Source organism: Marmota marmota, unplaced genomic scaffold (assembly GCF_001458135.2).
Source record: "Marmota marmota marmota unplaced genomic scaffold, marMar, whole genome shotgun sequence".
Lineage (NCBI taxonomy): Eukaryota > Metazoa > Chordata > Mammalia > Rodentia > Sciuridae > Marmota > Marmota marmota.
In genome coordinates, this window is record NW_026000022.1 from 3,509,584 (window position 1) to 3,536,793 (window position 27,210).

Sequence of the window (27,210 nt, forward strand, 5' to 3'; positions counted from 1 at the left end):
GGGGGGGGGGGGTGGAGGGGTACTAGGGATTGTTTTTTTGGTACTAGGGGCACTTACCCACTGAGCCACATCCCTAACTTTTAATGTTTTTAATTTTGAAACAGGGTCTTGCAGAGTTTCAAGGCTGACCTTGAATGTGCAATCCTCTTGCCTCAGCCTCCCATGCCACTGGGATAACTGCTGCTGCCCCAAACACAGGTACGTGCCACCGCCCTGGGCTATGTACAATTCCGCATGCCATGAAATCAATAGCTCTTTAGCTTACACAGTTATAACCAAAGTGATCAAACTCTTGCTTTGAAATAAACACTAATCTAAAAAAAATTACAGATCATCTCATTTAATCCTCATAATCATTCCAGGAGGTAGATATAATCATTACCTTATTTTATCAACTGGCACATTTCAGCTTAGAGATGATACTTACTTTGCCCAATGGCAGCAAGTACCCGAGTAGGTAGGAAAGAAGTGTTCTGGGACTTCCCTGTAGGCTGAAGCCAAGGAGCTCAACTGAGGACTTGAGCTCCTCCTATGCACCTGCCTTGGTTGTCGCTTCATAGAGGAGGGTCATTATCACAGAATTCAGGTGGTAATTCCATCCCTAGCTCTCAGGACCCTTAAGAAGACAGATTTGAAGTAGACACTTTCAGGAGAGAGGTGCAGAAGCACGTCTGGACTCTCACCCTCCACTCTACCACAGCAAATTCCCTTCAATGGTCAAAGTTTCTCCTTTAGCAGGTGGATCTGCGACAGGAGGAGTGCCCAAGGCACCACATCAGATTTGAGGAGGATGAATAAGAACAGTTACTGGATCCCTAACACCAGAAAAAGTGGAAAACCTTCAAGGTGAAGTCTGCTGTACAAGATCAACAAAAAGCAATGGCACTCTGCCCCACTGTAGAACCCAGTGAAACCCAAGGCCTTCCAGGCTAACAATATGAATAGGTTTTGGAAAGTTACAAGCCAAACCAAACAAAACCTCATCGAGAGACATGATTTTTGGTGTTGTGCACCTGATCTTTCGAGATTGGAAATAAAAGGGCAATATTTTTGCAGCCCCTTGCAGGGAATGTGGACTGTATGGGGGTGGGGTGGGGGAAGAAACCAGGCCCAGGGTGGGAACCCTTATGCAATTTCATTCCCTCCACGAGGTGAGTAGGGAATAAGAACGGGCCTTCCTCAACACACAAGGGGAAGTCCTTTTGCTGCACTGCCCTGGATCTGTTGGGAAAATGCATCCTGTGAAACCAAGCGCCTTCCTCGGGCACCTGTCATTAGCAGTGTGGAGAGAGATGAGATCAAACTACTTTGAAACAATAATGAACTGTCCAGACAAGGAGGCCATTTTCCCCTGAGGTCTCCAAGCCTGACAGAGCCACCAGCATCACTGGGGCCTATAGATTGATGCAGAAGCTTCAGAGCCACTTCCCAGGATGGGACAGTTGAGGTAGCCAGCCAGGCTGTAGATACAAACGGCCTCAGGGAAAGAGCTCATTGTGGTTTCTGTTGTTCAAAGGTAGTCTGGTTACTTGATTGCTGATTTAGAGCCTACAGTGACCAGAGGATCCAGATAACTGCTGCTGCCCCAAACAACTTCTCCTTAGGAACATTAGCCAGGTGCCAGGATCCCAGCCAACCCCTTAAAGTAGACGGTAAACAGATGAAGAATGTGACCATGGATGACTTTTTCCTTTTTCACGTTTACTTTTACCTTTCATGGTACAGTGGTCTTCCTGCCCTCAATTCCAGAGTCTCAGGCACCTGCATTCAACTGTGCTCCAAACACATTGTGTGGAAAATTACAGAAATAAGCAATTCATAGGTTTCGGATAACTATTTTTTTTACAATACATTATTATAATTGTTCTATTTATCATTATTGTTCATTTCTTACTTGGCCTATTTTATAGATTAAACTATCCTATCTATATATGTACAGAACTAAACAGTCCGTATAGAATTGGGCACTGTCTGCCTTATCAAGGGAGGAACTATTCTACAGAATAAAAGCGAGGCAAGTGTGCATTTCATGTGCAGAGATCTTCCTTATCTTGCTACTCTCCAGACTACTTATATACCAAATGTAAGTTTCTCCCTAAGTCTTTGTCTACCAGCCTGGACGGTCTGCCTTTTTCTTCAGTCTCAGTCTGCCTTCTGCCTATGGAAGGTGATTCTTGGCTCCTAAAGGGAGTTTTTCCAAAAGCTTTTACCAATTAAATCTCCTCTTTCATCCCACCACCCCTCTTCTTAATGGCACCTATATCTGAGAGAAATTCAAGAGAGTGTGATGCATTCACTAATCCTTGGGCCTCACTGGCTGCTCTGGGAAATGGGCCCTTAAATTTCTGTTGTTACATGAGTGGATCCAGTATGAGGACAGAGACGCTCTCCCCCTCCCAAGAATCAGTTTTCTACATGCAGCTTTGCAAAGGAGAATCTGATGACTCTTCTCTGCCTCTAGCTCCATCTGTAGTTTAAGGATATTGACTCACTGTTGTTATCTCATGAAGAATAAGCTTTTTTTTTTTTTTAATTTTCTTGTTGCTTTGATTGCTTGTTTGTTTAAACAAAAAGAAAAGCACAAAGATCCCTGAGTTTTATTTGTCCTTCTATCTCTTTGTACTGATTACTATCATTTGATAGTGTGCATTTCTGATTCAAATCAGCACATTTTGATAACTGAGAAGCAGCATTATATTTCAGATTCAGAGGAAAGACAAACAGGCTTAATTGCTATTTCTACCACTGCAGCAGGAACCTGGGGGAGTCACTCACAAAAGTAAATCTGGGGTGATGTCTTGTGTCCTTGGTTGAGAACAGGTGTCTATAGGTCATCTTGGACGACAAGACCTTTCCCTTTCTAGGGAAAGCAGACCTTTAACTGCCAACATGTAACATCTCAGGGTCTCATTTTCCACATCTGGAAAATAAGATCGCTTGACGACACCTTTTCTAAGACCCTTCCCAGTTCTGCAGTGTGATCATTAGTACCCCGTGTAGTCATCTACCATGTTGGAGACACCCATAACTGGTAAGAGAAAAAACGCCAAGAAATAGAAGTCACAGCTGATAAATGGATAAAGTTAACATGAAGAAACTATGCTCCCTTGACCACTGAGCCATGGGCCACCATAATAAGTATTATTCATGTATCTGTACAAACATAATTCACAGATAATGTATATTCTATTGACATATACAAAGGAACAGAGGGCACCTAGGGGTTATGGGCCCAAAGAAAGTCTAGGGATCTGGGAGCATTTAATCCTACTGATGTGTAGGATTAAATCAGTTGGCAAAGACAGTAATGGTGGGAGGATATTGAGTTGACTGTCACACACTGGTAATTTGGCACATTATTTAAAACTTTAAAGTGCTTCCTAAATACAAGTGGCCAAACAGAAAAGAGGGAAGGAGAAAGGAAGAGGAAGCAAGGAGGAAAGACAAAGTAGTCTGGTAAAATTGGTGAGCTGAAGTAAGAGACTCAAGGTCAAGATCAAGGTCAAGGTCAAGTTAAATTGAAGAACAATTCCAAACTCTAGAGCAAAATATCACACCCCACCAATGTATTCCTAATAAATACCTGTTATTCATGTCATTGTTATTAAACTGTTTGCAGCCATTGTGTTTCTAATCTTTGTTTTAAATCAATATTCTAATTATAAAATAGACATATCCATTATTCAAAGGTTAATGTGCATATCTTACCTATCACTATTACCGAATAAGTACATCAACATTATAACAAATTTTACCTCTCCTTTGAAATGTAATTATTGTATATTGAATATCAAAATCAAAACAGAATCCCTTCACGTGGGAGAAAGGACAACTCATTATGGGACCTTGGTCAAGGTGTCCTTACTTGTAAACTCAGGGATTGAGCCAGGTGGCTTCAAAAGCCCCCTTAGTTCTACTTTGATTATAAGTTACACGTGCATATAGTTAACTAGATTACTGACCAATCACACTTACATCTCAATATAGAACATAGATCAAGTAGTCTTGATAGAATGCCCTTAGGAAATTCTTAGAGACCAATCCCTGGGTAATGGATCTCTATCACTCTCAACAAATTCATCTGCAACGGACATTGGCCAAAGATGTGGCTCAGCTTTCAGGTTTGCTCCCAGTCCTATAAAAAAATCTTCTGCTTCCTATAGACATGGGTCCAATAGCTTAAAAAAAAAAAAAAAAAACTCATTAGCTGTCTTCTGAAATCTGAAAACCCCTTCACAGTAAAAGGAAGATGGCCTTGAACATCACAGAAGTGACCTTGGGAACTGTAGAACTATTTTCTTTGGAGCAAAGGACTTTGGGACTCGTGGTGTCCCCGGTTGTGTCCTGGCTCGGCTGTCCATCTGGATCCAGCAGCTGAGGCCGGACCCTCTGCCTCCTCTCCAGATTCATATTCCTCATCGACGGCATGGAACAGAGGCCTGGGCCTTAAGACTGCCCTCCTGCCTCTGCCCGTGAGCTCTTCCTGGCTGCCGTTCCCTTCGTGACCAAAGCGCAATGCCCTCCCTCCTCTGTGTAAGTTCCTCATCGGGATCCTTTCTTGTGTCCGTCGCCTTTCCTGGAGCATCCCTGTCCCAGAGGGTGCGCTGAAAGTGATGGGTGGGAATTCTGAGCCACTCCCATGGTCATCTAGGAAAATGTCAGGAGGAGGAGGTAGAAGACTTGATCAGAGTTAAGACTTCGCATCCAGATGACAAAAACTCAGGGCAACCCCACTTGCGCTCCTTATTTAAAAACAACAGAAGAAAATCACCAGGCGTGGTGGCGCATGCCTGTAATCCCAGCAGCTCCTGAGGCTGAGGCAGGAGGACTGCAAGCTCAAAGCCAGCCTCAGCTGTTTAGTGAGGCCCTAAGCAACTCAGTGAGACCCTGTCTCTAAATAAAAATAAATAAAATTAATAAAAATTTTAAAGGAGGGGCTGGGATTGTGGCTCAGCGCTCAGTGGTACAGTGCTTGCCTAGCAAGTGCGAGGCCCTGGGTTTGATCCTCAGCACCACATAAAAATAAATAAATAAAATAAAGGTATTAAAAAATTAAAAAAAAAAAAATAAAGGCTGGGGATATGGCTTGGTGGTTGGGTGCCCCTGGGTTCCATCCCCAGGACCCTCCCCAAAATAAATTTGTGGTAATATATACATAACAAAAAATTAGCCATTTTAATCATTTAGAATAACCATTTTTGTGTACGGCACAACAGCATCAAGAGTAATCATATTTTTGCATAATCATCACCACCATTCATCTCCAGAGGTTTTCCACATTCCCTGGTTCACAGGTTCATAGGAGTTTTCAGCAGCCTCAGGACATGCCAGGGCTTTCAAGGTGAGACCTCTCTTCTTAGAAATCCCAGTGAGCCCCAAGGCAAATGGACCTTAGGAGAGTGAGTGGAGCCCCCCACGTCAGCTTGGAGCTCCCAGACATCAGAGCAAGGGATATCCTGATGCTAGAGGGCACGGGAAGGGCTAGGACGGAAAATACTCCCTGAGTCTCAGGCTCCCTGGTGCAGGGACGGCCTCCTAGGGGACAGTCAGCGCTGAGGTCTCCCTAGAGGGCCTCAGGTTGTTTCCTGACCTCTTCCTGCTGCAGAAAGACTGCACATTTGGAGAGAAGAGTGGATTCCAGTGGTCAACCATGCCTAGCTGCCCACTGAGGATGACCTCCGTCTCCCCTTGATTGTCATTGTAATTATTAAAAACTTATGAAGTATAACTGATAACACAATCCCACTTCGCTACTTCTCAGATTTCTAGTTTGGCCAATCTCAATTAGATGACGACACTTAGAACCACCTGAGTACATGGGAGAAAAGAAAACTCACTGGGACTAAGATTTCATTCCACGTCTATGTTAATTCATTAAAAAACTGGCATTTTGAGGTGTTGGCTTTCTTCCAGGAACACCTGTCTCTAACCAGGTGGAGTCTTCCTTAATGCTCCTCAATAGTAGCACTAAGGCCTAATTTTTTTGTACACACCTAGTTGGTTCCAAGCCCTGTTCTAACAGCTCTATGTGCCTGTTCACGTGTGTACCCTCTCTGTGCCTGCCTGACTTCACTTCCAGGCAGAACTTTTGCAGGTGGGTGCTGCCGATATTACCTTCTTCTTTACTGAGTACAAACAACAGTGAAGAAATTGAATTGTATTTTTTCTTCATATAGGACCTTGCTAATAGTTTGAATGTGGTTTGTCCCCACTAAAGCTTGTGTTGATGCTGAATTCTCAATGTGACAGTGTGGAGGGGGTCAAGAATTTAGGTGGTATTCACATCTTTTTCAGAAGACAGGATTAGTTCTCTGAAAAGCAAATTGTTATAAAGTGAGACAGCTCCTTTGTCCCCTCCCTCTCTTCTGCATGTGTCTGCTCACCATGTGATGCCACATTCTCACAGGCACTGCCCCCATATGATGTCATCCACCATGTTATGATACACGATGAGGAACTTACTAGAGGCCACGTACGTGATCTTGGACTTCCTTGCCTCTAGTACCATAAGCTAAATAAATCTCTTTCCTTTATAAATTATCTAGTCTCAGGTGTTGTGTTATAGTAAAAGAAAATAGGCTAAGACAGCCCTGTATAAAATTTCCAGACATTTGATGGTCTTTACTGAAATTGAGTAGATGCCATTTCCTGGAGGCATCTATTGACAGGACAGGATCCTCTGACCTATTAATCTAGGGAATAATATAAATATATTTCCAAATGTCATATAACCCATGACTTCTGGAATAAAAACTATAAAAAAACTAATAAAAAAACTATAATAAAACTAATAAAAAAACACTGTTTTGCAAAGTATAATATTTCTGTACCTTTCTACTTTTTTTTTGTAATGCTTATTTAAAATTTAAGTCTGCTTTGTAGTCGTCTCTGCTACTAGAGCATGTGACATTGATGTTCATCGCATAAGAAATAACTGTAAGACTTTTTTATTTTCTATTTAAACAAATTACAAAAATAGCACTGGGTTATTTGCACCATGAAGTTATTTTAAAGTCAATCTATTAAACACTCTATATTTGGTGCTCTTTTGGTTTTTATGGGTTTTTTGTTTGTTTGTTTGTTTTGGTTTTTTGCTACCCTTTGTTTGTGGGATAGCCCTTTGATAATATCAAATAATACTAGTTACTAGAGTGTAGTCTGGGAATAGAAAACCAGATCAGTGAAACAGAATTGAGTGCCCAAAGCTCCCTGCAGGGTTCATGACTTCGGTAAAACAAAGGCCACATGTTATCTTGGAGGAAATGTGGTGCTGGGATAGAAGCACAGCCCTTGAAGCGATCGGAAGTTCATCTCTACCTTAGTCCTCACACAAAATCAATTTCAGATGATTGAAGCTTAAATGGGAAAAAATAAGCTATTAATGTTCTCAATGGGAAAAAATGCAGGAATCATTTCTTAATTTTCTGTATCCGTTTTTTTAGAGAGTTCTTCAACTTCATTTAACCCCATCAATCCCAAGTTTTATAATTCTGTGACTATTTCAACACAATTTGCAAAGGTGCAGTCAAATAGATTGAAGATCATAATAGAAAGCATAGATATGTTATTATTTTAATTAATATTCTTATAAAAATATTATTATTATATAACTGTGTGACATATTTTTAATGATACTAAGTTTTTCTAGGTATTCTAAAATCTGGGACAATGGGACAAAGGGTTAAAAAAATCAGCAACCAAAGGGGGAAAAAATGAACAAAGGCAGACACAGAAAATTTCCCCAAAGAAAGGCAGTCATGGGCTGGGGATGTGGCTCAAGCGGTAACACGCTTGCCTGGCATGCACAGGGTGCTGGGTTCCATCCTCAGCACCACATAAAAATAAAAAATAAAGATGTGTGTCCACTGAAAACTAAAAAATAAATATTAAAAAAATTCTCTCTCTCTTTAAAAAAAAAGAAAGGCAGTCATCTCCAAAAATATGGAAGATATTTAACCTCGCTGAAGATCAGAGATTCATATGAAAATTAAATAGACCGTATAAAATTTACCCTTCCAGATGTACATTACTCACAAATTTGACACATCTCAGTGATGATAAAGGTGTTTTGAAAAGACCATTCTCACAGACTGTTGTGATTAGTGATATAATCGTTTGGGATGATTGTTTAGGTAATGTATGTAATGTACAATTGTAATTGTAATGTGTCAATCAAAAATAAAATAACACAAAAAAATTTAAATGTATTTGATTTTTGACCTCAAAATTTTACTTACAGCAAGGAACTATTTGGTTATGTATGTAAAAGTCAATCACAAGTGATATAAAGTGCTTATAATATATCAGTGCTTATTAGTTATTAAAAATTAGAAATATCTTAACTGATTACTAATTAGAAATTAACTGAATAAGCTGTAATGCTTCTAATAACTATTATTTAGTCATTAAAATGAGTACTAGATTCATAGCTATTGACATGGAAATCTGTCTCCAATACTGTTGAATAAACCAACAATTTATGACATATCAAAGCATGACTAATATTTGATTTTATGTATAATGTGATGCTGTGTTCTTGTAAATTTTTTTAAAATCAGATAGGGTTGATCTAGGGGTCAGGGTGGCATAGAGAGAATAATGGAAGAATGCCAAACAAATTGGTTATGGCACTTATATCTGGGTGTTAGGGTTTCAAGTGCTTTTAACTTTCCTCACTATGCATTTTCTCTACTGCTTGACTTTGATTTTACAAGAAGCATCTCTTTAAATTAGAGAATTTATCACTTTAAATAATAATTGCATTTACTTCTTAAAGATGTAATTCTACAATCCTGCAAACTTAGTTTACTTGATTTCCAATATGATTTTTCTTTTTCTACATTTTTTATTGATACATTATAGTTGTACATATGATGGGATTTGTTGTTACAGATTCATGTACCAATATGATTTTAAGGCTTAATATTTTAGGAAAATCAACATACATAATATAGCATATGGTATATATCGTATGTCTCCTTTTACTAATAGAAAACCATTTTATTCACATTTTAAATAGCAACTTGGCTTTCGTTAGAATAATAAGTAGCTTCAATAATTCTAAGAATTCCACTTAAGAGAAACCTTTAATCAGTAAATTTTAAGTTATTTCAGTAAAGATTAAGCAACTTTGAAGAATTCTGCTCATATTTAAATTGTGGGTGAAGCCCACAACTTCAGTAAAATGCACCTTTTATGTTTCTTTAAAACAGAGGTCAACTACCCTGGGTCTATATCTGGTCTGCTGTCTCCTTCTGTGGGAACCATGAGCTATAAATCATCGCCAAATTTTTAAATGGCCGGAAAAAAAAGAAACAAAGATAATTGTTCATAACAAATAAAAAAATGAAGTAAAATTTAAATTTCAGTATCCATAAACAAATTATGAATTTTATCTATAAAGCAAGTTTTCTTCTTGTCCCATAGGTACCTTCATAATATTCATGATTTTGCTTCCTGGTCTGCAAATCCCATTGTATTTACCAACTGACTCTCTACAGGAAAAGAAAGTGGCCACACATGCATGTTACCTGAGGACTCAGGAGCTCTTGTGTCCCTCTCTGGTGGCTGCAGATTGCTGTAGGGAACCGAGAGGTAGCGGATGTTTTTGGTGCCAGCCTGTGGGTAACAAGTAGAAATAAAAAGTGGAATGAGCTTTTGCAATTAAGACCTTCCTATAGCCAATAAAGCAGAGGACAGACCCACACTGCAGCACCTGGGTTACATTACTGGCTTTCAGTCACTTTTGTTTGAAGAAAGCAGAGAACTTCCATCTTCTCTATGTATAAATAGTATTATAGTAATCACTCCACTTTTTAATATAAGGAGCACTTTGCATATTTCAAAACTTCAGATTAAAATATGTTCCTTTTTGTCATATAACTGACTGCTGTGAACCTCTGAATCTTATTTCCATCAACCCCACTGAGATTAGGGTCTATTTTAGTCTCAATTCCACCCAGAAATCCTAAAAAGATTGTCTGATGTGGTCTTAGGTGCAATGGGGATGTGACGATTAGGCCCCAGGGTCTCAGCAAGAACAAACTCTTCCCTGTGTCCTCCTGGGAGGGCCAGAGGCTCTGGTCCAAAGAGGACCCCTGGCATGCTCAGTATCTGGCCTTTGTGGGGCCTGAGTCTAGACCCTCAGCACAGGGTCCATGTGGCAGTCACTGACCTCCTGTGGAGGGCAGTTCACTCCCATAAACCTCATGGGCAGGTGCCTCCGGTCACCTGGACAGAAAGCAGAGGTTGCTTGGTGTCCCTCCCTGGCAGCAAGGTTAGTTTCAGTATCAATGGTGGCTCAACTGAGGAGTTGATTAACATGTGCAGACTGAAGGAATGTCCCCACGCACCGGCTTTGCCCAGGGCAGGCTGTGACCTTTCCTCATGCTTTCTCTCAAGGTGTTCTGACGTCGGATGAGAATCTCTTTAGCCTGCTTCTCGCTTGTTTGGGGTTTGAGGTTGTATTTGTTGTAGGATGGGGTCTGCAGAGAGAATGGAAAATCCAATAGGTAAGAACTTCTCCAGTGCAATTTCCGGCCCCAGGAGGCCACGGACACATCACACACCTGAGACAGGTAGAGCAGGTAGGCACAGAGAAGCTTGGCCGAGAATTGCTTCCCTTGCAGGTAAGCAAGCCTGGGCCCTGAGAAAAATCTGTAACCTGTGGCTACTGTCCTTGGGGGCAGAGCTTAGGCTGCATCCAAGCCTTTCTCAGCTGTTCTAACCTGAGGTACCCTCAGACCTGGCTGCCCCATGCATGCTTTCTCTTTCTCAGGTTGTGTGGGCATGTGTGTGCATATTTTAATTTTATTTTATGTTATTGTGATGGGCCAGTGGTTCGTAGGCATTTGAATTTCATAGATAAGAAAGATATAAGTACTACTTTAGAAATTTCTAGAAGGTTGCTATTTTTAAAAAAATTTGCCAATTATGGAAAAATACCCCCCAAAATCGAATAATTTCTACCAATCACTATTATCATAAATTCAGGAAGGAAGAGATCTTTTAACCAAAATTAGTAGGAAAGACATACTCTAAGATAAAGAACAGGGCTGAAGTTGTGGCTCAGAGGGAGAGCGCTCGCCTCGCATGCGTGAGGCACTGGGTTTGATCCTCTGCACCACATAAAAATAAAAATAAGATATTGTGTTCACCTATAACTAATATATATATTATTAGTTAATATAAGGAGCACTTTGCATATTTCAAAACTTTATATATATATAAAAAAAAAAAAACAACAACAACAACCAAAAAAGATAAAGCACAGTCCTTCAAATTCAGTTAATTTATCTTCATGATAAATTTCTTCCTTGTTCTTACCCAAGACCAGGAAATATTTGTCATGGATCAGAGGCCAACATTGGTGCTTAAACAGATGTTTGCAATACTCACAGCTGAGACTCCTTTTCTCCCTTGCTGCTACCTTGAGGTTCATCAGTGCATGACCACTTTTGGGGGGGCTAGTCGGTGACATACTGTGTGCACTGATAAACCACAAAGTCCTGCTGCATGATGGAATTGGGACTGCAAGTGTTATCTCTAAAGGAATAATCAATTCAACTGCAATAGAGCAGACATTCTATCATCCAGATGACACAGAAGGCATAGCCTTTTACCAATGAATTGGAAGCCGGATATGGTAGTGCACGCCTGTAATCCCAGCAGCTAGGGAGGATAAGGCAGTAGGCCTGCAAGTTCAAAGCCAGTCTCAGCAACTTAGCAAGGCCCTAAGCAACTTGGCAAAATGCTATCTCATAATTTAAAAACAAAAAAAAAAAAAGGTTGTGGCTGGGGATGTGGTTCAGTGGTTAAGCACCCCTGGGTTCAATCTCTTGTATCAAAATGTAAATAAGGACTAGGATCCTGGGCTTTATAAGGCTTCCAGTCTCTGGAGGAATCGAGTTAACAAGGATATAATTCTATGTGCCTGTGTAAGTGACACATGGTTGGGATCACCTGGGATTCGTAGAGTACAGGCAATAGGTGCTTGATGAGGCTTGGATGTGACAGGTTCATTGCTCTAGGGCATGCATTGAAAGATGAGAGAGTGTTATCCTAGGAGGAAGTTCCAGAAAGAACAAGTACAGGGCCTATGTATGACAAGGGCCATGAACAGACTTGGAGGGAGAAATAGGGGGGTTACTGGAAAAGAGAAGGAAATGGTTTGTAACCATGAGAATCAAGTGCATCACTCCAAGGGTAGTGAGAGACGAGACTGCAGAGGTCACAGGGGTGGGACAGGCCACCAAGAACCTCTCAAGGAGCGGAGGCTTGATCCTGCAGACCTTGTGTCCCTTAGGTGGGGTGTACCCACACAAGGGTACCACCAGGTGATACACGGGGTGCAGAAAGAAAATACTGATACCTCCATTTCTGTTGGTTTTTATCCAAAATGTACAAAAGGGATTAAGCCTCATTCGAACTTAATGCATGGGTTTATAGTGGGCCCTCAATTCATCCAGACATAGTCAAGTTTCCTGCCAAAACAGAAAATGGTGTCCCTAGTGGGCAGAGTTTGGCGACAGTGTCCCTGTGCGTTCTATTGGTTTTCAGTTTCTTATTTGTGTGTTAGTGGATATGCAGCCAGTTGAGTAGACTTGTGGTTTTGATTATATATTAACTGGATGAAACCTCACAAAATAGATGATTATCTGTAAGGATTTCCACAAGGCAAGGTACAAATTGAAGGCCAAAGGAGCAAGGGGAAAAGTTGACTTTGCTCCTCTCCCCATAGACACTCTTTATCAGCCACTTTGGATAAGCTAACTAATCTAACAAGAATTTGGCCAAAATATTGAATTGTGATGACAATTGAAAATATGGATTCTTAGCCATCACCTTTAAGGACAGACCTTAACCTAAGAGCATTTTATACACTGAAATATAAAACACAATGAATGATATGGACACTAACAGAAAAAGTATTTAAACATTAAAACTCCAGAATGTTGAGACAAAGTTTTATAATTTTCCATCAATGTTAAAGTCATACAAACCTGAATGTATACATATGTTCCTACTAGGAATTCCTATGCCCAGACCTAGGAGGAGGCTGCACTTCAACATTTGAACATTGGCTCTTCCATTTTGCCTCACCAACCATGAGCCTTGTCTATTTGGTCTTCTGCAGGGATCACAGAATTTCTATGCATATAATATACATGCCAGTTTTTTCCTTCTTCTCCCTCCATTTCTGCCCTCTTGTGAAGCTGATGGTAACTGGTTAAAGTCCTAAATTTCCCATTAAACCTTGAGTCCTAAATGAGAGAAAGAGCTCTGTCTTATTCAGTTCAGTGTTCCTAATGCCTGGCCCAATACAGATGTGTCTAAACTATTTGCCGTACAGAACAGAAATTGAACGAATTGCTGTGATCCTTTAAAAAAATATGCAGAAACTCTGAAAGTAACCTGACCCCATAGGCCACCCCAGGAACTGCAGATCAACCTTTGACCTGTCCTTAGGTCTAAGGAGGTTCTTCTCTCAGATATTTGGAAGAAGTGTTTTTCAAATTCCATTCCCTTGCATTCCTGAGAGCTTCCTGTGTGGTGGTCCCACTGGGAATTTCCAGAGGTCCCTCCACTTCCCTGCTCATGTAGATTCCATCCTGAATGTGCCAGAGGGACAGACTTCAAACAGGTGTTGGCTGGAGATACAGCCCATATCAACCGTGTATGACGATCACCTAGAGTGAAATCCTGCACTCATTCTGGAGCTGCCCCCAAATGACTCCTAACTCCCAGGACAGACTCTTCCAAGACTTGGACAGTGAGGAACACTCCCGTCACCAGGCCTGGACCTATTACCCAGCCTGGAGGACCTCAGAGGGCTTCTACATATTCTTTATATCCCTCAGCAAAAATGTAGATTTCCTACTAGACAAAGTATAGTTGTCCTGGGTTACATTTCTATGATGATTTTTCCCTTCAAGAGAACAAAATAATAATAATAATAATAATAATAAACCATGTAGAAGAGAAGATTCTCATGACCCTGGTAAAGCTGGAGTTAGAAAGGAAAGCCAAGAAGGGGTGGGATTGGTGAGCCTCACTCACCAAAGTACTGAAAGAGAAGGCCAAAAGGAATCTCCTAGCTGTCACCTCCCTGTTGATCAATTATGTTTTCCTCACTGGATTCCCATGGTGCTCATGTCTAAATCCTGTAGGTGAAAAGCAGTCAGTGTACTCAAATTGGGGGAAATAAGGAAGAAAGATGCCACTTCAATTAAAAGGGAGAACTCCGGAGGCCAGATGGAGGAGGAAATTTTAAAAAAGAAGGAAGGGGTCTACCTGGGATCCTGCCCCAAGTGAAGAGGATGGGTGGTGAAACTGTTTAGCATGGGTTGGAATTCAGGATCTCCACATCCATTTCTCTATCGCTTCATCAACATGGGGGGAAAGCTGGGCACCAGGTACCTGGTGGTGCTTATATACACCCTTTGGCTCTCACTAGGAGGAAGTTCTTATCTATTGATCTAAGGCAGGATGCGATTTTCTTACTGAAACAGTTTCACTTGGAAAGATCTGAAGGCAGTGAAATTCAAGCAGCTCTCTTGATGGTGACCTACATTCCCTCAGCTGGGCTGCAGCCTTTCACTGACACAGCCCCCTCACCATGGACAGGAGGCCAGAAGACCTTCACTTTTACTGGATTGTAAGTCTGATGTCATGGAAAGAGTATTGGGCAGGAGGTCAGAGGACCTAAGCTCTGAACTTGGATTGGTTTTGGGACCTTTCATAAGTCAGACCATCAACTTCACTAATTTCTGTGCCTTCTACTTGAAATGAAGAGCTTTGATTTCATGATTTTTTTTATTCAATTAAGATCATCATCTATAAAGAAAGACGAAGGCCCTCACAATGGACATATGTGGTTATTACGATCGTACCCAAGAATCAGGATGGACGATTAAGTCTTCAGATTTTGAAAATAAAGTAAAATAACTCTTAAATGGATGATGTCAGTATATCTGTCATTTAATTCAGCCAAAAGTTCTTAGGACTGCCTCATTCATTGCCCTCAGAAATATTCTTGCATGTACATTGGTCTAGCGACTGACATCTACTACGGATTCCATACCTATTTCCAAAACTGAAAAATAAGATGCTTAAGACCTTTCTTGCTTTTTTTTTTTTTCTGGTCTTCAGCATTATTGTTTCAATATTCTAAATGACTTCGACTTTCTTTTATTGTAGCTGAAACCACTGAGGCAGCTCTGCTATCTTCAGTGCCCTGGTGCCATCTGTCTTTGGTGTGGTGGATGAGATTGACTGCTTATCTGCCCTTGGAGGACAGGGAGACCTGATGGTTCTGGAAAACTCCAGGCTGCAAGGCTGGGGCAGCCTGACCCCTAGAGACAGCAACTGGGTTTGCATTTCTTTTTATGCTACAGGTGCCAACTTTGTAGCAGAAACATGACAATTAACTTTCTGTTCTCCAGACTGAGCAGAGAGAACTTGTTCTAAGTGGCTGCTTTAGAGAGGACATGCGAACAAGAGCAGGTTCCTGAAGGCATGGTTCCCAGGACAGGCAACAGCAATGAGGCAGATGACTCATACACACCCTTTGTCGAACTTGGTACATGTTGCGAGTCAGGATGTCCCTCATGGACTCCACATCTTCAGGGGAAAGTCTTTTAATTCCTTGTATCCTCTGGGCCCTGGAAACATCATTAGAGAAAGAGGAACATTATTCTCAAATCTTGGCAAGAGATACCACATAAACACCAGGGTGCCCCATACGATTGATGACCCTAAGTTTCAGAACCCCTTTATACATAAGTTTTTTTTTATTGGTATTAATGAATTGATTTGAAATGTCAGAATATGAGTCTTGAAGCTTCAAAAAAGAATTCCTCAGAGCTCTTATGTCGATTTAAGGTGACAACCAAGTAATTTTTCCCCTGCCACTCTGTTACAAATTAACATGTTTGTAACATACAATAAAAATCAATTAATAGAAAAGGATACCATAAAATGCAATACAAATGTTTTATAAAATGACTCAAAGTTTGACTCTTTGTTAGTTCTGTATTTAATCTCATTATGGACAGGGTGACAAACATTTCACAGACCCACACCATCCACATGACATATTCTGAGTAGCACTGACCTAAGAAATATTAAAGCTGCAAGGGTGATACATTTATCTTAGAATCGGACCTTCAGAGATTTTTATTTTGGTTAAAATAAAGAAAACTAGAATCGCATTTAACAAAGGGAATCAAACTCTTCACACCATGAAGGTCAGTCTGCTTTGAGACACTGGGCACTATGAACCCCCGAAAGAGTTTAAAATCCAGGTTATGCCCAGGTTAGCAGTCAATGAGCAATTGTCCTCTGGGGATTTCAAGTCACAACATTGCTATGGGAAGAATCCACATGTGACAAGTGTATTTGATTACAATCTACTGGCAGTAATTTTTTCAAAACTTTTTATTACGTGAGTAGTATGTATTTATTGAAGGAAGGAAGCAAGCAAGCAAAAGAAAGAACAAGCTACGACTTCCTTTTAATATCTCCACCTTCCTTCCTATCTTTCTATGAACCCTAATTGTTACTTGACTCCATGTTTGCTATTTCTAGCTGCCGCTATAGTAAATACGTAAGGGCACTGATGGCTTTAATATCTGCTTTCATATGTTTCTAGGTTAATTGATCATAGAGATGAGTAATGATTAGTTCCAATACAGGCCATAGTTAGGCATTTTCCCCCCCAAATTAGTATCTATGTGGTCATAAATTTTAAGGATATTTAAAATGTAACATGCAATTGGAAGGAGATTTTAAAGGACTTGGATACCAGACATCACCTCATGCCAGGATTTTATTTAGCCATCCTTTCTGTACATTGACTAATGCCCTTTCTACAGAATTATTGAAATCAGAGGTTCCCTATCCTAAGACAGGGCGAAATCTAAAGCTGCAAATGTTACCTCTATTGATATTCCGTTACCAGCCTTGGTGATCTAAACATTATTATCAGGGCATTTGAACCCTACTGTGTAAATGTCCTTCAAATAAAATTTAGTTTGAATTAGGTACACTCACACACCCTCATAATCTGAACACATTCCTTCATTATGGTGGGTGTAACATATGGCTAAACAGAAACACCAGCTAGCCAAACAGTTCCATTTTCTACGTTCACAATAAAACAGACAAATAGGAAAAAAAAAACAATGATAAAGGAAATGATAAAGTGAAACTTGATACAGCAATAGAGTTATGCTGGCATTTTCCCCGCTGTGTAATTGGCCACTTTGGGAAGGAACAGACTTAATTAAGCTCATTCAGGCTGTGGGCTGGAATGAGTAGTTAGGGTGTCTCAAAGGTAGGGCCTCTCCTGGACTCCACAATGAGAAGCCGCAGTGGCAAATGGAGGTGTGGCCAACTTGAGTGGGGTGATGCCTGGAGGTTTTTTTTTTTTTTTGGACACTTTGTTAATAAAATTATTCCTGAGATGTTCACATCACAAGCACAGGAAAGACACAATCCTTAGAAAAACCGAGTGGACAAAGATGTCTGGGTCAAAAGATTCAAATGACAAACTCTAAGACTCTTGACCCTGGAAAATTCACTTATTGTCCATAAAGGAAATCCCCGTCACCTTAAATAAAAGTTCTGTGGTAATTTCATGGTTCCTAAAATCAAACTAGGAAAACCTCCATCCAGATGTATTTGAATGCAAGTTTCACTTTCGTGTGTGTGTGTGTGTGTGTGTGTGTGTGTGTGTGTGTGTGTCTGTCACCGGGGATTGAACCAAGGACCTCATGCATGCCCTACCAAGTACTTTACCACTTAGTTACCTCCCCAGCCCAACTAACTCTTTTTTTCTCAAATGCCATTGTAATATAAAAGGTAGCTTTAATTCAACTGGAATCTAGAAGATTTTATATCCATTCCCCAATATGAATTCCCAAAGATCAAATATTATATCCTGTTTGTTTAGAAAAATACATGAACTTTTAATAGTGTAGCCCTGAATTCCATGGGAAGAGTGTGGCTGGAAGCCAACACACACACCATCAGCTACTCTGTGCACCAGGCTACCTTCAGTTTTTTTTTTTTTTTTGAGTCTTTTTATTGAGACCACCTAGATGACTAGCATTTAGAATAAACGAAGCATGGATGAGAAGATGACTTCACTCCCTGTAATATCACTTTCAATTCTGGGAGTGAAATATCACATCAGAATCTATATCCCAGAATTGCCACAAGAATTCAGAAATGGTGCACTCTTTCAAAGTGGGATCAGTTTAAAAAGTTCTTCAATTACAGTGGAACTATTTTATGCTTTAAAAACAGATGACACGTTAAAATTACTTGGGAGTTCTAAAATATAATACGATGAGGCCGTATAGTTGCAGTCTTGTTATGGCAATAAATTTATAAATATTTTAATGCCCCTATGATATTAATCAAGATATTTCTAAAGCTTCAACATTTTTAATCATTTGGAGCTTCTTGTCCTCTAAGAATTTCAAATAGCTTATCACTCATGAGTAAAATAATAATGAAATAATAATGAAAGTATGCATTCTGCCTATTCCATAGAGTAGGTTTGATATTTGAACAACGTAGCAGCAATGTGGTTTCATAGAATCAGTGTCATCTGAACTGTCCTGTGGACAACCCTGGTGGTAACATTCTCCTGAAGGTCACAGAATTTCGAAATCTCAACCTTTTGTAGAACAATTGCTTAAACTTCTAAAGAAAAAAATATATGAGCATTTTGTTGTTATCATCTCATACAGATTACTAAAAAGCGAGCTGAGTACACACTTCTTTTTCCTATTATTGTTTGAAGGTTTGTTTATGAAGAAATTAGCCGCTTTGATCTCAGGAGGGAAGTTCCTTTTTGCTTGATGTCCTACAGATTTCTGATGAGATCAAATAAATGCAATTTAAATCTAAACCTGTATTAGATATCAGCTTTTAAAAAATCCCCTCTCTCACCTCAGTTAATTAGCTAGTTGGGGATATAGTACTAGAAAAACATTTCTTACCTGTAAGATTCCCTTTCTAATCTGGAATCAATATCTGAAGAATTAATTGAATCGGGGGAAATGGATTGGGAGGCGACTCTAAATAAAGTTGGTTTAAAATCCCCTTGAATGTGGGGCAGTTGCTTATGGCCAACGTAATATAGAGATTCAAAATACATTTTAGCACATGACAGACTGATTTTCATTTGAGATAAGTGCCCCTACATTCCTAGACCAAGTGCTCATATAAATGGAGAGCAAAGCAATAGAGGAAGTTGCTAATGGTCTAACTGCCTGGAGCTGTCCAGCCCTCCCCTACCCCTGCATTAACTCCAGTTCATCCTTCAGTGAGCAGGTTACATGCCAGGAGGCCAGCACGCTCACCTCTCCTCTCACATACTAGCATAGCTCCCTATCATTGATGATTGCACATTGCACAGTTTTTGGAAAAAATGAATGTCATGACTCTGCTAGAGGATAGTGTCCACAACAGCAGAGTCTAAGTCTTCTTTTACCATGCATGATACGCAATAGGTGCCTAATAAGCAGCACTGGAGCTAAGGTACCAAGTGTAAGGGGTAAATAATCATTAAGTAAGGTTTGAATGCAATATTGTAGAAAATGCAGGAAAAAAATCTTTAATGAATAAAGTATCAACATTTTTAATGAAAACAGGATCAGCATTCCTGATTTTTTCCTGTTGCTTCCGGTTCCACTCGGGCCCAGTCCAGCTTTGCCAGTAAATATTTGTCAGCACTTTCCCCTTTTGGTATCAGAAGCTTCCTTAAAGCCGTGCAATGAGAAGCACCCACAAAAACAAACAAGCCACAAAAACAATCTCACTAAGGCAGAAAGCTTTCTGTTTATACTGCTATCCTCAGGGAATCTAGTTTAGATTTTTCTCAGGCCACATTATGAAGGAAATGGTGTTTCTGATTCATTAGCAGGTTAGGGAGGAAGGTGTTGTCTGAGAAATCACACTCAAGCATCAGTGACAGTTTTGTGGCTAACTATTTTTAGCTTTTCTCTCAACTTGCTTTTCTAATGTGAGAATGTCAGTGAGCTCATGATCAAGTGTTTTTATCTGCTGAAGACAGGATAGAGGGGTTAGTGTCCCTTTCCCTAAATATATAAAGTGATCAATTTTCCCAATTCATAAGTCATTCCTTGGAAGAAAACTGAACATCTTCAGGAGGTGAATTAATTCTTGTGACATTGAAGGAACTCTCATTAAATATCAGAGAGGTAAAGCCGATTTTAAAAATGTCTAGCCAGCTGTTGGGACAATTGGTTAGCACATGGTCCAAGAGAAACACCTTGTTTCAAAAAAATCATCCTGTAATGATGGAATTATACGCAGGTACCACCTCTGCCCACACCGCCTCCACCTCAGCCGCCTACGGTCCTTTTTTGTCAGGAAGCCAGCCAGTGATCTGCTCCTGCTCCAAGCTAGTCTCACAGTCTCACAATGACCTTTGCCTTAGACACAACTGCCAATGCAGCTTTCTCTTTAAACAGTCAACTGACCAGCACCCTCTTTGCTACCACCACTCAACCCTTTGTGGCTTGGATGAATGTCACCCGAAGGCCAGGGTGTTGATAAAGGGAGAGCCCTGAGGACTTTCAAAACGCAGAGTCTAGTTAGAGGTTTTTAGGTTATTGAGGGTGTGACCTCAAAGGGGTTTGTGAGACCCCAGTTTCTTCTTTTCTCTGTTCATTGGTTTGCGACGTGAGCACTCGCTTTTACATGTACCCTTGCTGTGGTATGCTACTGTCACCAGAGGCCCAAACTAATGCAGCCACCAGACCTAGGACTTGAACTTCCCAAGCTGTGAGCCAAGACTAACCTCTCTTTACTCCATAAATAGCCTGGGTCCGGTATTTCACTGTAGTGACACAAAGCTAATACATACATCCCCAAGCCCAGGTTAGCATCTCAGAGAGGTAACATGTCTCTCCTCACATAAGAGAGGTAGATAAATGAATTATGGGAAGGAGAAAAAACACAGTGGTAAGAAGGGCGGGTTCAGATGAATGGGGTTTAAAGAATAGAGACTGCTAGTCAAGAGGAAAAAAGAGAAAATCTTATACCACACGCTGCCATTCTATAAATGTACTTGCTCCCTCCCAAAGGAAGATATTGTATAAGGGGGCAATTTTTTTTAATATTTATTTTTCAATTGTAGTTGGACACAATACCTTTATTTTATTTATTTATTTTTATGTGGTGATGAAGATCGAACCCAGGGCCTAGCACGTGCTAAGCAAGTGCTCTACACAATCCCAGCCCCTAAGGAGGCAATTTTTGCTAGAAAGTAATTTTTCTCAAAAACAAAGTGATATATATATATTGACCTTGGACTAAGCCACAACATGCCAAGGTTTCAGTCTTAGTTTTGTATGATTCGTCCTCACTGCTGTGGTTTGGGTCAGTGTCCCAAAAGACCATGTGTTAAAGGCTTCATCTATAGACTATGGTGCTATTAAGAGGTTTGCAACCTTTAAGAAGTGAGGTGTTCAGGCCTTTGGGGTCCTGGCTTTGAAGGAGATCCTAGAACCCCAACTACTACCTCTTCTTCTCTTTTAAGTCTCTGCCATGAGATAAACCATTTGGCCATATACTGCTGCCATAATGGTCCATTTCACCACAGGCCCAAAAGGAATTTAGTCAATCATTCATGGACTGAAACCTCCAAAACATTTTCTCTTTATAAGCAAATTATCTCAGGCATTTGTTACAGTAACAGAAAGCTGACTAACACACTCATCTTTTCGCCTCTTCCCTCCAGTATTACCTCTAAAGGGAACCATGAGTTAGTGCTCCCTGGAATTTGGACAATGAAAGTCTGGATCAAAAAAAAAAACAGATATGTCTTACTGATTGGATATGGAAAAAGCTGTAGAACTCAGAATCCCAGTCTCTACCATCTCAATAGCTTGTTTCATTTCCAGCTTCTTGTACAAAGAAACGATGCTTGATTTTGGCTGGTTCTTTCGGATTAGGATTTTCCGTAAATATCTATGATCAAACTTTTTGAACCTAAAAAATGAAAAACAACATTTTGGAATCTTTAATCTCCATGTGTTTTCTGAGTACACATTTTTTTCTTAAACTACTATTTAACTTCATTCTGAAAAACATCAGTGCCTGGAATTCATAGAATTTGAACACTTTTTTTTTTTTTTTTACATTCATAGTACTTCTGCATTTTTTAAATAAAGAAAGAATGGCTGACTGCCCTGAATACATTGAAAAATCAACTAAACAAAAAGAAAAGGACAAGCCATAATCAGGGCAAAAAGTGTGCATAAGAGGAGAGGGAGAGGCCCAGCCCAGCTCAGCATCAATTGTAAGAGAAGAAATGCGGGGGCTGAGGCTTTTGAACAAGTGTTCCATTCTAATAGCTCCTAAGAGCAGCTGCTGCGCTTACAGTAATGCTGCCCTATTCAGCCAGAACCCAGTAAGGGTAAATGTCCCTGTAGTTATAGAAGTTTTGCCCTATTATGTTGCAGATAATTTTGAATCTTGACAATTAAGGGGGAGAAAAAAAATCCCACATATGTCCAAACAGTCTGAATGATGGAGACTCTGAGATGGCTAGAGACTGATGGCTGCTGACTATTGTTAATAACCTCTGTCCAGCCCACTCTGAGTGCCTGTGGCGCCCTTGGAGTGGCCCATTTGTTTGGAGTTGAAATTTTCAACATTTCCCATCAATTCACATTCAGAGAGTAGTTTTTCTGCTGCTTTATGTTTTTTTTTTTGTTTTTTTTTTAGAGGGGAGCATATCTGCCCCAGCTGCTGGCTTATTGTCTGGGGATTGGTTTCCTGATCTGGGAGGCATCAGTTAAGTCCCCTCCAGGTGTGGCGATCTGACTTCCTAAACTTGGGGATCTGTTTGGCTCAGACCACGGCTACTCTGGCTCCAACTGGGTCTCCACCCTGACCATACAGTTTTCTGCCCTTTTTCATAAAAGGCCACAGTTCCTGTTAATTCTTCAGTCCACTGTGATCAGCTCCCCCTGAAAGGAAAGTGACCACGACACTCTAGAGTGACATTCACCCCAACTTTCACGACTTGTCTGACATTCTTCTTGCTGAGCCCACCTTGACCTTGTACCATTCAACTCCAGGGGCTACTGTGGCCCCACCCCACCGGCCTCTGTGACTCTTGATATGCTAAGCGGTTCCTTGGTGCTCCCCACATCCTAGCTCGCTCCTGCTTCCCTTCCAGCCTCCTTGGCCACCTCCTTTCTTTTCCTTACCAACCCCAGGTAATCAGGAGTCCTCAGTCTGTCTTCCATCAGCATCCCCTCTTTACATGCTTAAAATAATCTCACCCATGCTCACGGCTTTAGCCACCAACGACTCACAGCTTACAGCCCTCATCTATAGCCGCGCTATTTCTTCTTCTGACTAAATCTCCAGAAAAAGAATGAGATCGTAAGTGTGAGGTATGGCAGAGGAGAGGGACTTTGGCGTTTTTTAAGAATCATTATGTAGGAGGGACCCTGAAAGATCTTCCATTGAGATGTCCACCACCACAGAGGAATCTCTGCCCCAGGATCCCTAATGGTTCACCAAACTCCCTTCACAGTCTCATGAAGCCAGTCATTCCATGCTTCGGCTGCTTTTATCCTGGGGGATCTTGTCCTTGTTTTAAACTTAAACATGACTTTTCTAATTTCCACTCATAGTACTAGTTCTCTCTGATGCAACCTAAACCAGGTTTACGGCCTCTTCCACTAGAGCCTCTAGGCATGACATGTCTGGGATTTCCAAGGGCTTCTTGCATGGTATGGCTCCTGGGACCTTTAGCTTCCTGGTCCTCTTTGAAAGTTCCCAGGAATGCCATAAGCATGCTTTGTTACGTGCAGAAACCCTGCGTGCCTTACTTGTCTCTGACTTGGTAGTGGCTCCAGTGCCCACACACATCTTCAATTCCAGCCTTCAAGTGATCCATCAGCTGCCAAAACCAAGACAGAAGAAAATCACTCCTGGTGAAATGCAAACTCTAAAAGACACACAGGGAAAGCTGATACACATTTGAAAGTCGGGGAGGCTTGAATTTCCGGAAGCCTACCCCCTTTCTTCCTCTCTATTCATGTAACTAAAATATGCCATGCCTTTCATATTATGTCAAATTAGTTTCATGATTGAAAGACTCTCTAGATAAGCTCCTTGATAAGTCACATAGTACGCAATGAAAAGAGGCATTTGCTGGCATTGGCTTTGAATATTTACCTAGAATGATCTGGGAAGTTTTTCATTACTGAAAATATATGGATGCAAAGTCTAATAATTAACTGTTACTTTTAATTCCATTGCCAAAACAAGAACATGCCTGTATCCAATTTATGTAGTTTCTCAAAATACAGTTCTTCAGATAATCTATTGTGATAACATATAATGAGACAACTTACCTATATTTCCCATTTTTTTTAATCTATGTATTTACACTTCAACATTCGAGGCAATTATACTACATTCATTTCATCCACAACTGTTTACAGAATTTAGGAGAAATGCAAGCTTAAAATAACTACAAATTAATCTCTAAATAATTTAAATTATGAATCACTGGAGTCTATACTAATTTCTGACCTTTTCCTTTTGAAAAAAAATTAAGATTCTAAATTATTCTTTAAATACTTAATTGACAAACTGCCTGTGGATAATTATAATTTTTTGAGAAAAAGAGTAAAAACTGGTAAAGAAATGATATATCCAGGTTCTACATATTTAGGTTGTATTGCCTTGTTTCTCAAAGTAATGAATCCAAGTAGATAAAGATAGAGACAAAAAAAAAAAGTATACAGTTATGTTATGGCACTACATATTTCAAAACACTCTCTATCCCTTTAAATATTTTCAAATGATCTTGAAAAATTTGGCTGCATTTCCTGAAATTTAAATTACTCTAGTTCCTCAAGTATCTTTTGCTATGAAACTCAAAGCTGATTTAGGAAGATTTCATTTATTTCTCCCCCATTAAAATTGTGAACCGTCAAAGATAGAATTGTAGTAGTTATTTGGCTCAATTATCCCCTGAAAGCTTGCATTTCTGAACAGCAAATATACCAAGTGCCCCCAATCACTACTGGGCACATCCATTGCCCCGTGGGCACAACAATCAAAAAAATGATTTCAGAATATTCTTTCATAAACGAGCTGACATCTATCTCTGTATGTGTGCATCTTCCCTACATTAATTCTCAATTCTATTCCAGGGAGCCATACAGAATGTTATTCTATGTGTATTGTGTTGAACTCAAACAGGTAGAAATCAGACTGAACTTCATACTCACCTTTGCCTGGATAGAGTTCCCTCAAAATCTGCCCCCAGACTACATTTGTAATCTTTGTACTTTCACCATTAAAAGATTTTTTAAAAAAAGAAAAAAGAAAAAGAAAAAGGACCCCATATTCCTGTGGAACAATGATTTTAGAAGTAAGACAATTTTGAACATTAGTCACTATAATAGTTCTTCTAAGGAATCAAATTGACTAATCAAGTCCCCAATTATTCAACCAAAAACAAATCTAGATATTGTTGTGATTCTGTAGATATGATTAAAGTTCGTAACCAGTTGTCTTTAAGCAAGGGAGATAATCTGAGATGATTTCAGTGGCTGGATTTGGTCAGTTGAGAGGTTTTCACAACACAGTTGAGCCTTCCCAAATGAGAAAGTGTGCTGTGGATAAAAGCTTTAAGTCATGCCACAAAGTTTCAGCCTTCCCTTCTTGGTCTGTCCTATGGATTTGGGACTTGCTAACCTCTTTCTACAAGAGTCTAAACCAATTCCTTGAACAAATCTCTTTATATTTCTTCTACTGGGTCTGCTTTTCTGTTGGACCTTGAGGAAACACCGCCATCTTGAAATGAAAGGGAGAGAGAAGGGGGTAGAATGAAAGAAGACGGTTGGACCCCGCAATTTTACAAGCAAGAAAGAAACTGGCCAATAAAACCACTCAGCTTGGAAGGCATGCTACCTTTTACATACAGGAAGTATGGATCAGAGGGTAGAGTGAGCACTAGAGGGTAAAAGAAAGAATCTAAGGACATTATTTCCAGGCCTTGAAACCAAATAGAACTTTCCCAGAAGGACTTTGCAATTCGCTTGGGATCCATGAGTTCATTTTCACTTCCATTTCCCCACTTATTGAAAGGGAGTGTCAATACCTGTTATCTAGCAACTGTCCTTGCAGTATAATTAGGAAACAGATAACTAGTTTCCTGACTTTTATAGGATGAGAAGTGAAATTGTGCCTTAAAATGGATTCTACCAAGAGTCCCTGATGTAGATGATTGAGATGATGATATCTGGGACATTTGAACTGATGAAATTTAGATGAGATATGGACTTGGAGTTGATGCTTTGGTGGATTTAGATTTCAATGATACTAGGATAGATTGAATATATTTTGCAGGTGGAACAAATATAAATCTTTGAGAGACAAGAGAGAAGAATGTGGTAGGCAGAATAATGGTCTCCCAAAGAAGTTTACATCATAAACTTTGAGACCTGTGAATATGATGGTTTATATGCAAAGGAGAACTCAGATAACCAATGGACTTCAGGTTATTAGTCCACTGACTTTAAGACAGAGGGAACATCTAGGATTATCCATATGGGCCCAACGCAATCACAATGGTCCTTCAGTGTGGAAGAGAAAGGCAGAAGAGCCACAGTGGTGTGACATGAGAGAGACCTGTCAGTCATTCCTGGCTTTCTGGATGGAAGGGACCCAGCCAAGGAACACGGAAAGCCTCTAGAAGCTGGAGGATGCAGGAAAACAGATTCTTACCTAGAGCTTCCAGAAAGGTATCACAGCCTGCCACACCTTGATTGTGACCCATTTCAATGCCTACCTCCAGAACTCCAAGATAATACATTTGTGGTGTTTAAAGCCATAAACTTTTGTTAATTCCCTACAGCAGCAAAACTAGGAAACTGTACGATCACGTTTAGTGGAGGTAGGGAGGAAAGAGGCTACAAGTCTAGTGACATGTACCCAAGTCTCTAGAACATTCTCATAGGTGACAAATGGGCAACATCTTATGAACTCATAACTTACACGGGTATGAAGCTCTTCATTGATGGATTCTTTTTTATTGGTCTTTCTGACATCCAGGTATCTGACCAGAGGACCAATTGTGATGCCCTAGATCATAAACAATGAAATAAAGGGTTGTGCTGAGATGAAAATCACCACTAC

General features: G+C 40.2%; 1 protein-coding gene across 2 annotated transcripts in view; it reads right to left on the minus strand.

The window, feature by feature from the left end:
- Positions 1-1,680: 1,680 nt before the first annotated feature.
- Slc9a4 (solute carrier family 9 member A4) overlaps positions 1,681-27,210 on the minus strand; it is a 57,293-nt gene continuing 31,763 nt past the window's right edge. For both annotated transcript variants that reach the window (XM_015504960.2, XM_048810472.1), the window contains 7 exons: positions 27,070-27,156; positions 23,886-23,956; positions 21,868-22,029; positions 15,566-15,662; positions 10,353-10,484; positions 9,531-9,618; positions 1,681-4,647 (listed from right to left, as the gene is read on the minus strand). In XM_015504960.2, the coding sequence (XP_015360446.1) occupies positions 4,292-4,647; positions 9,531-9,618; positions 10,353-10,484; positions 15,566-15,662; positions 21,868-22,029; positions 23,886-23,956; positions 27,070-27,156 (993 nt within the window). In that variant the 3' untranslated portion in view covers positions 1,681-4,291. The remainder of the gene's footprint in view (positions 4,648-9,530; positions 9,619-10,352; positions 10,485-15,565; positions 15,663-21,867; positions 22,030-23,885; positions 23,957-27,069; positions 27,157-27,210) is intronic.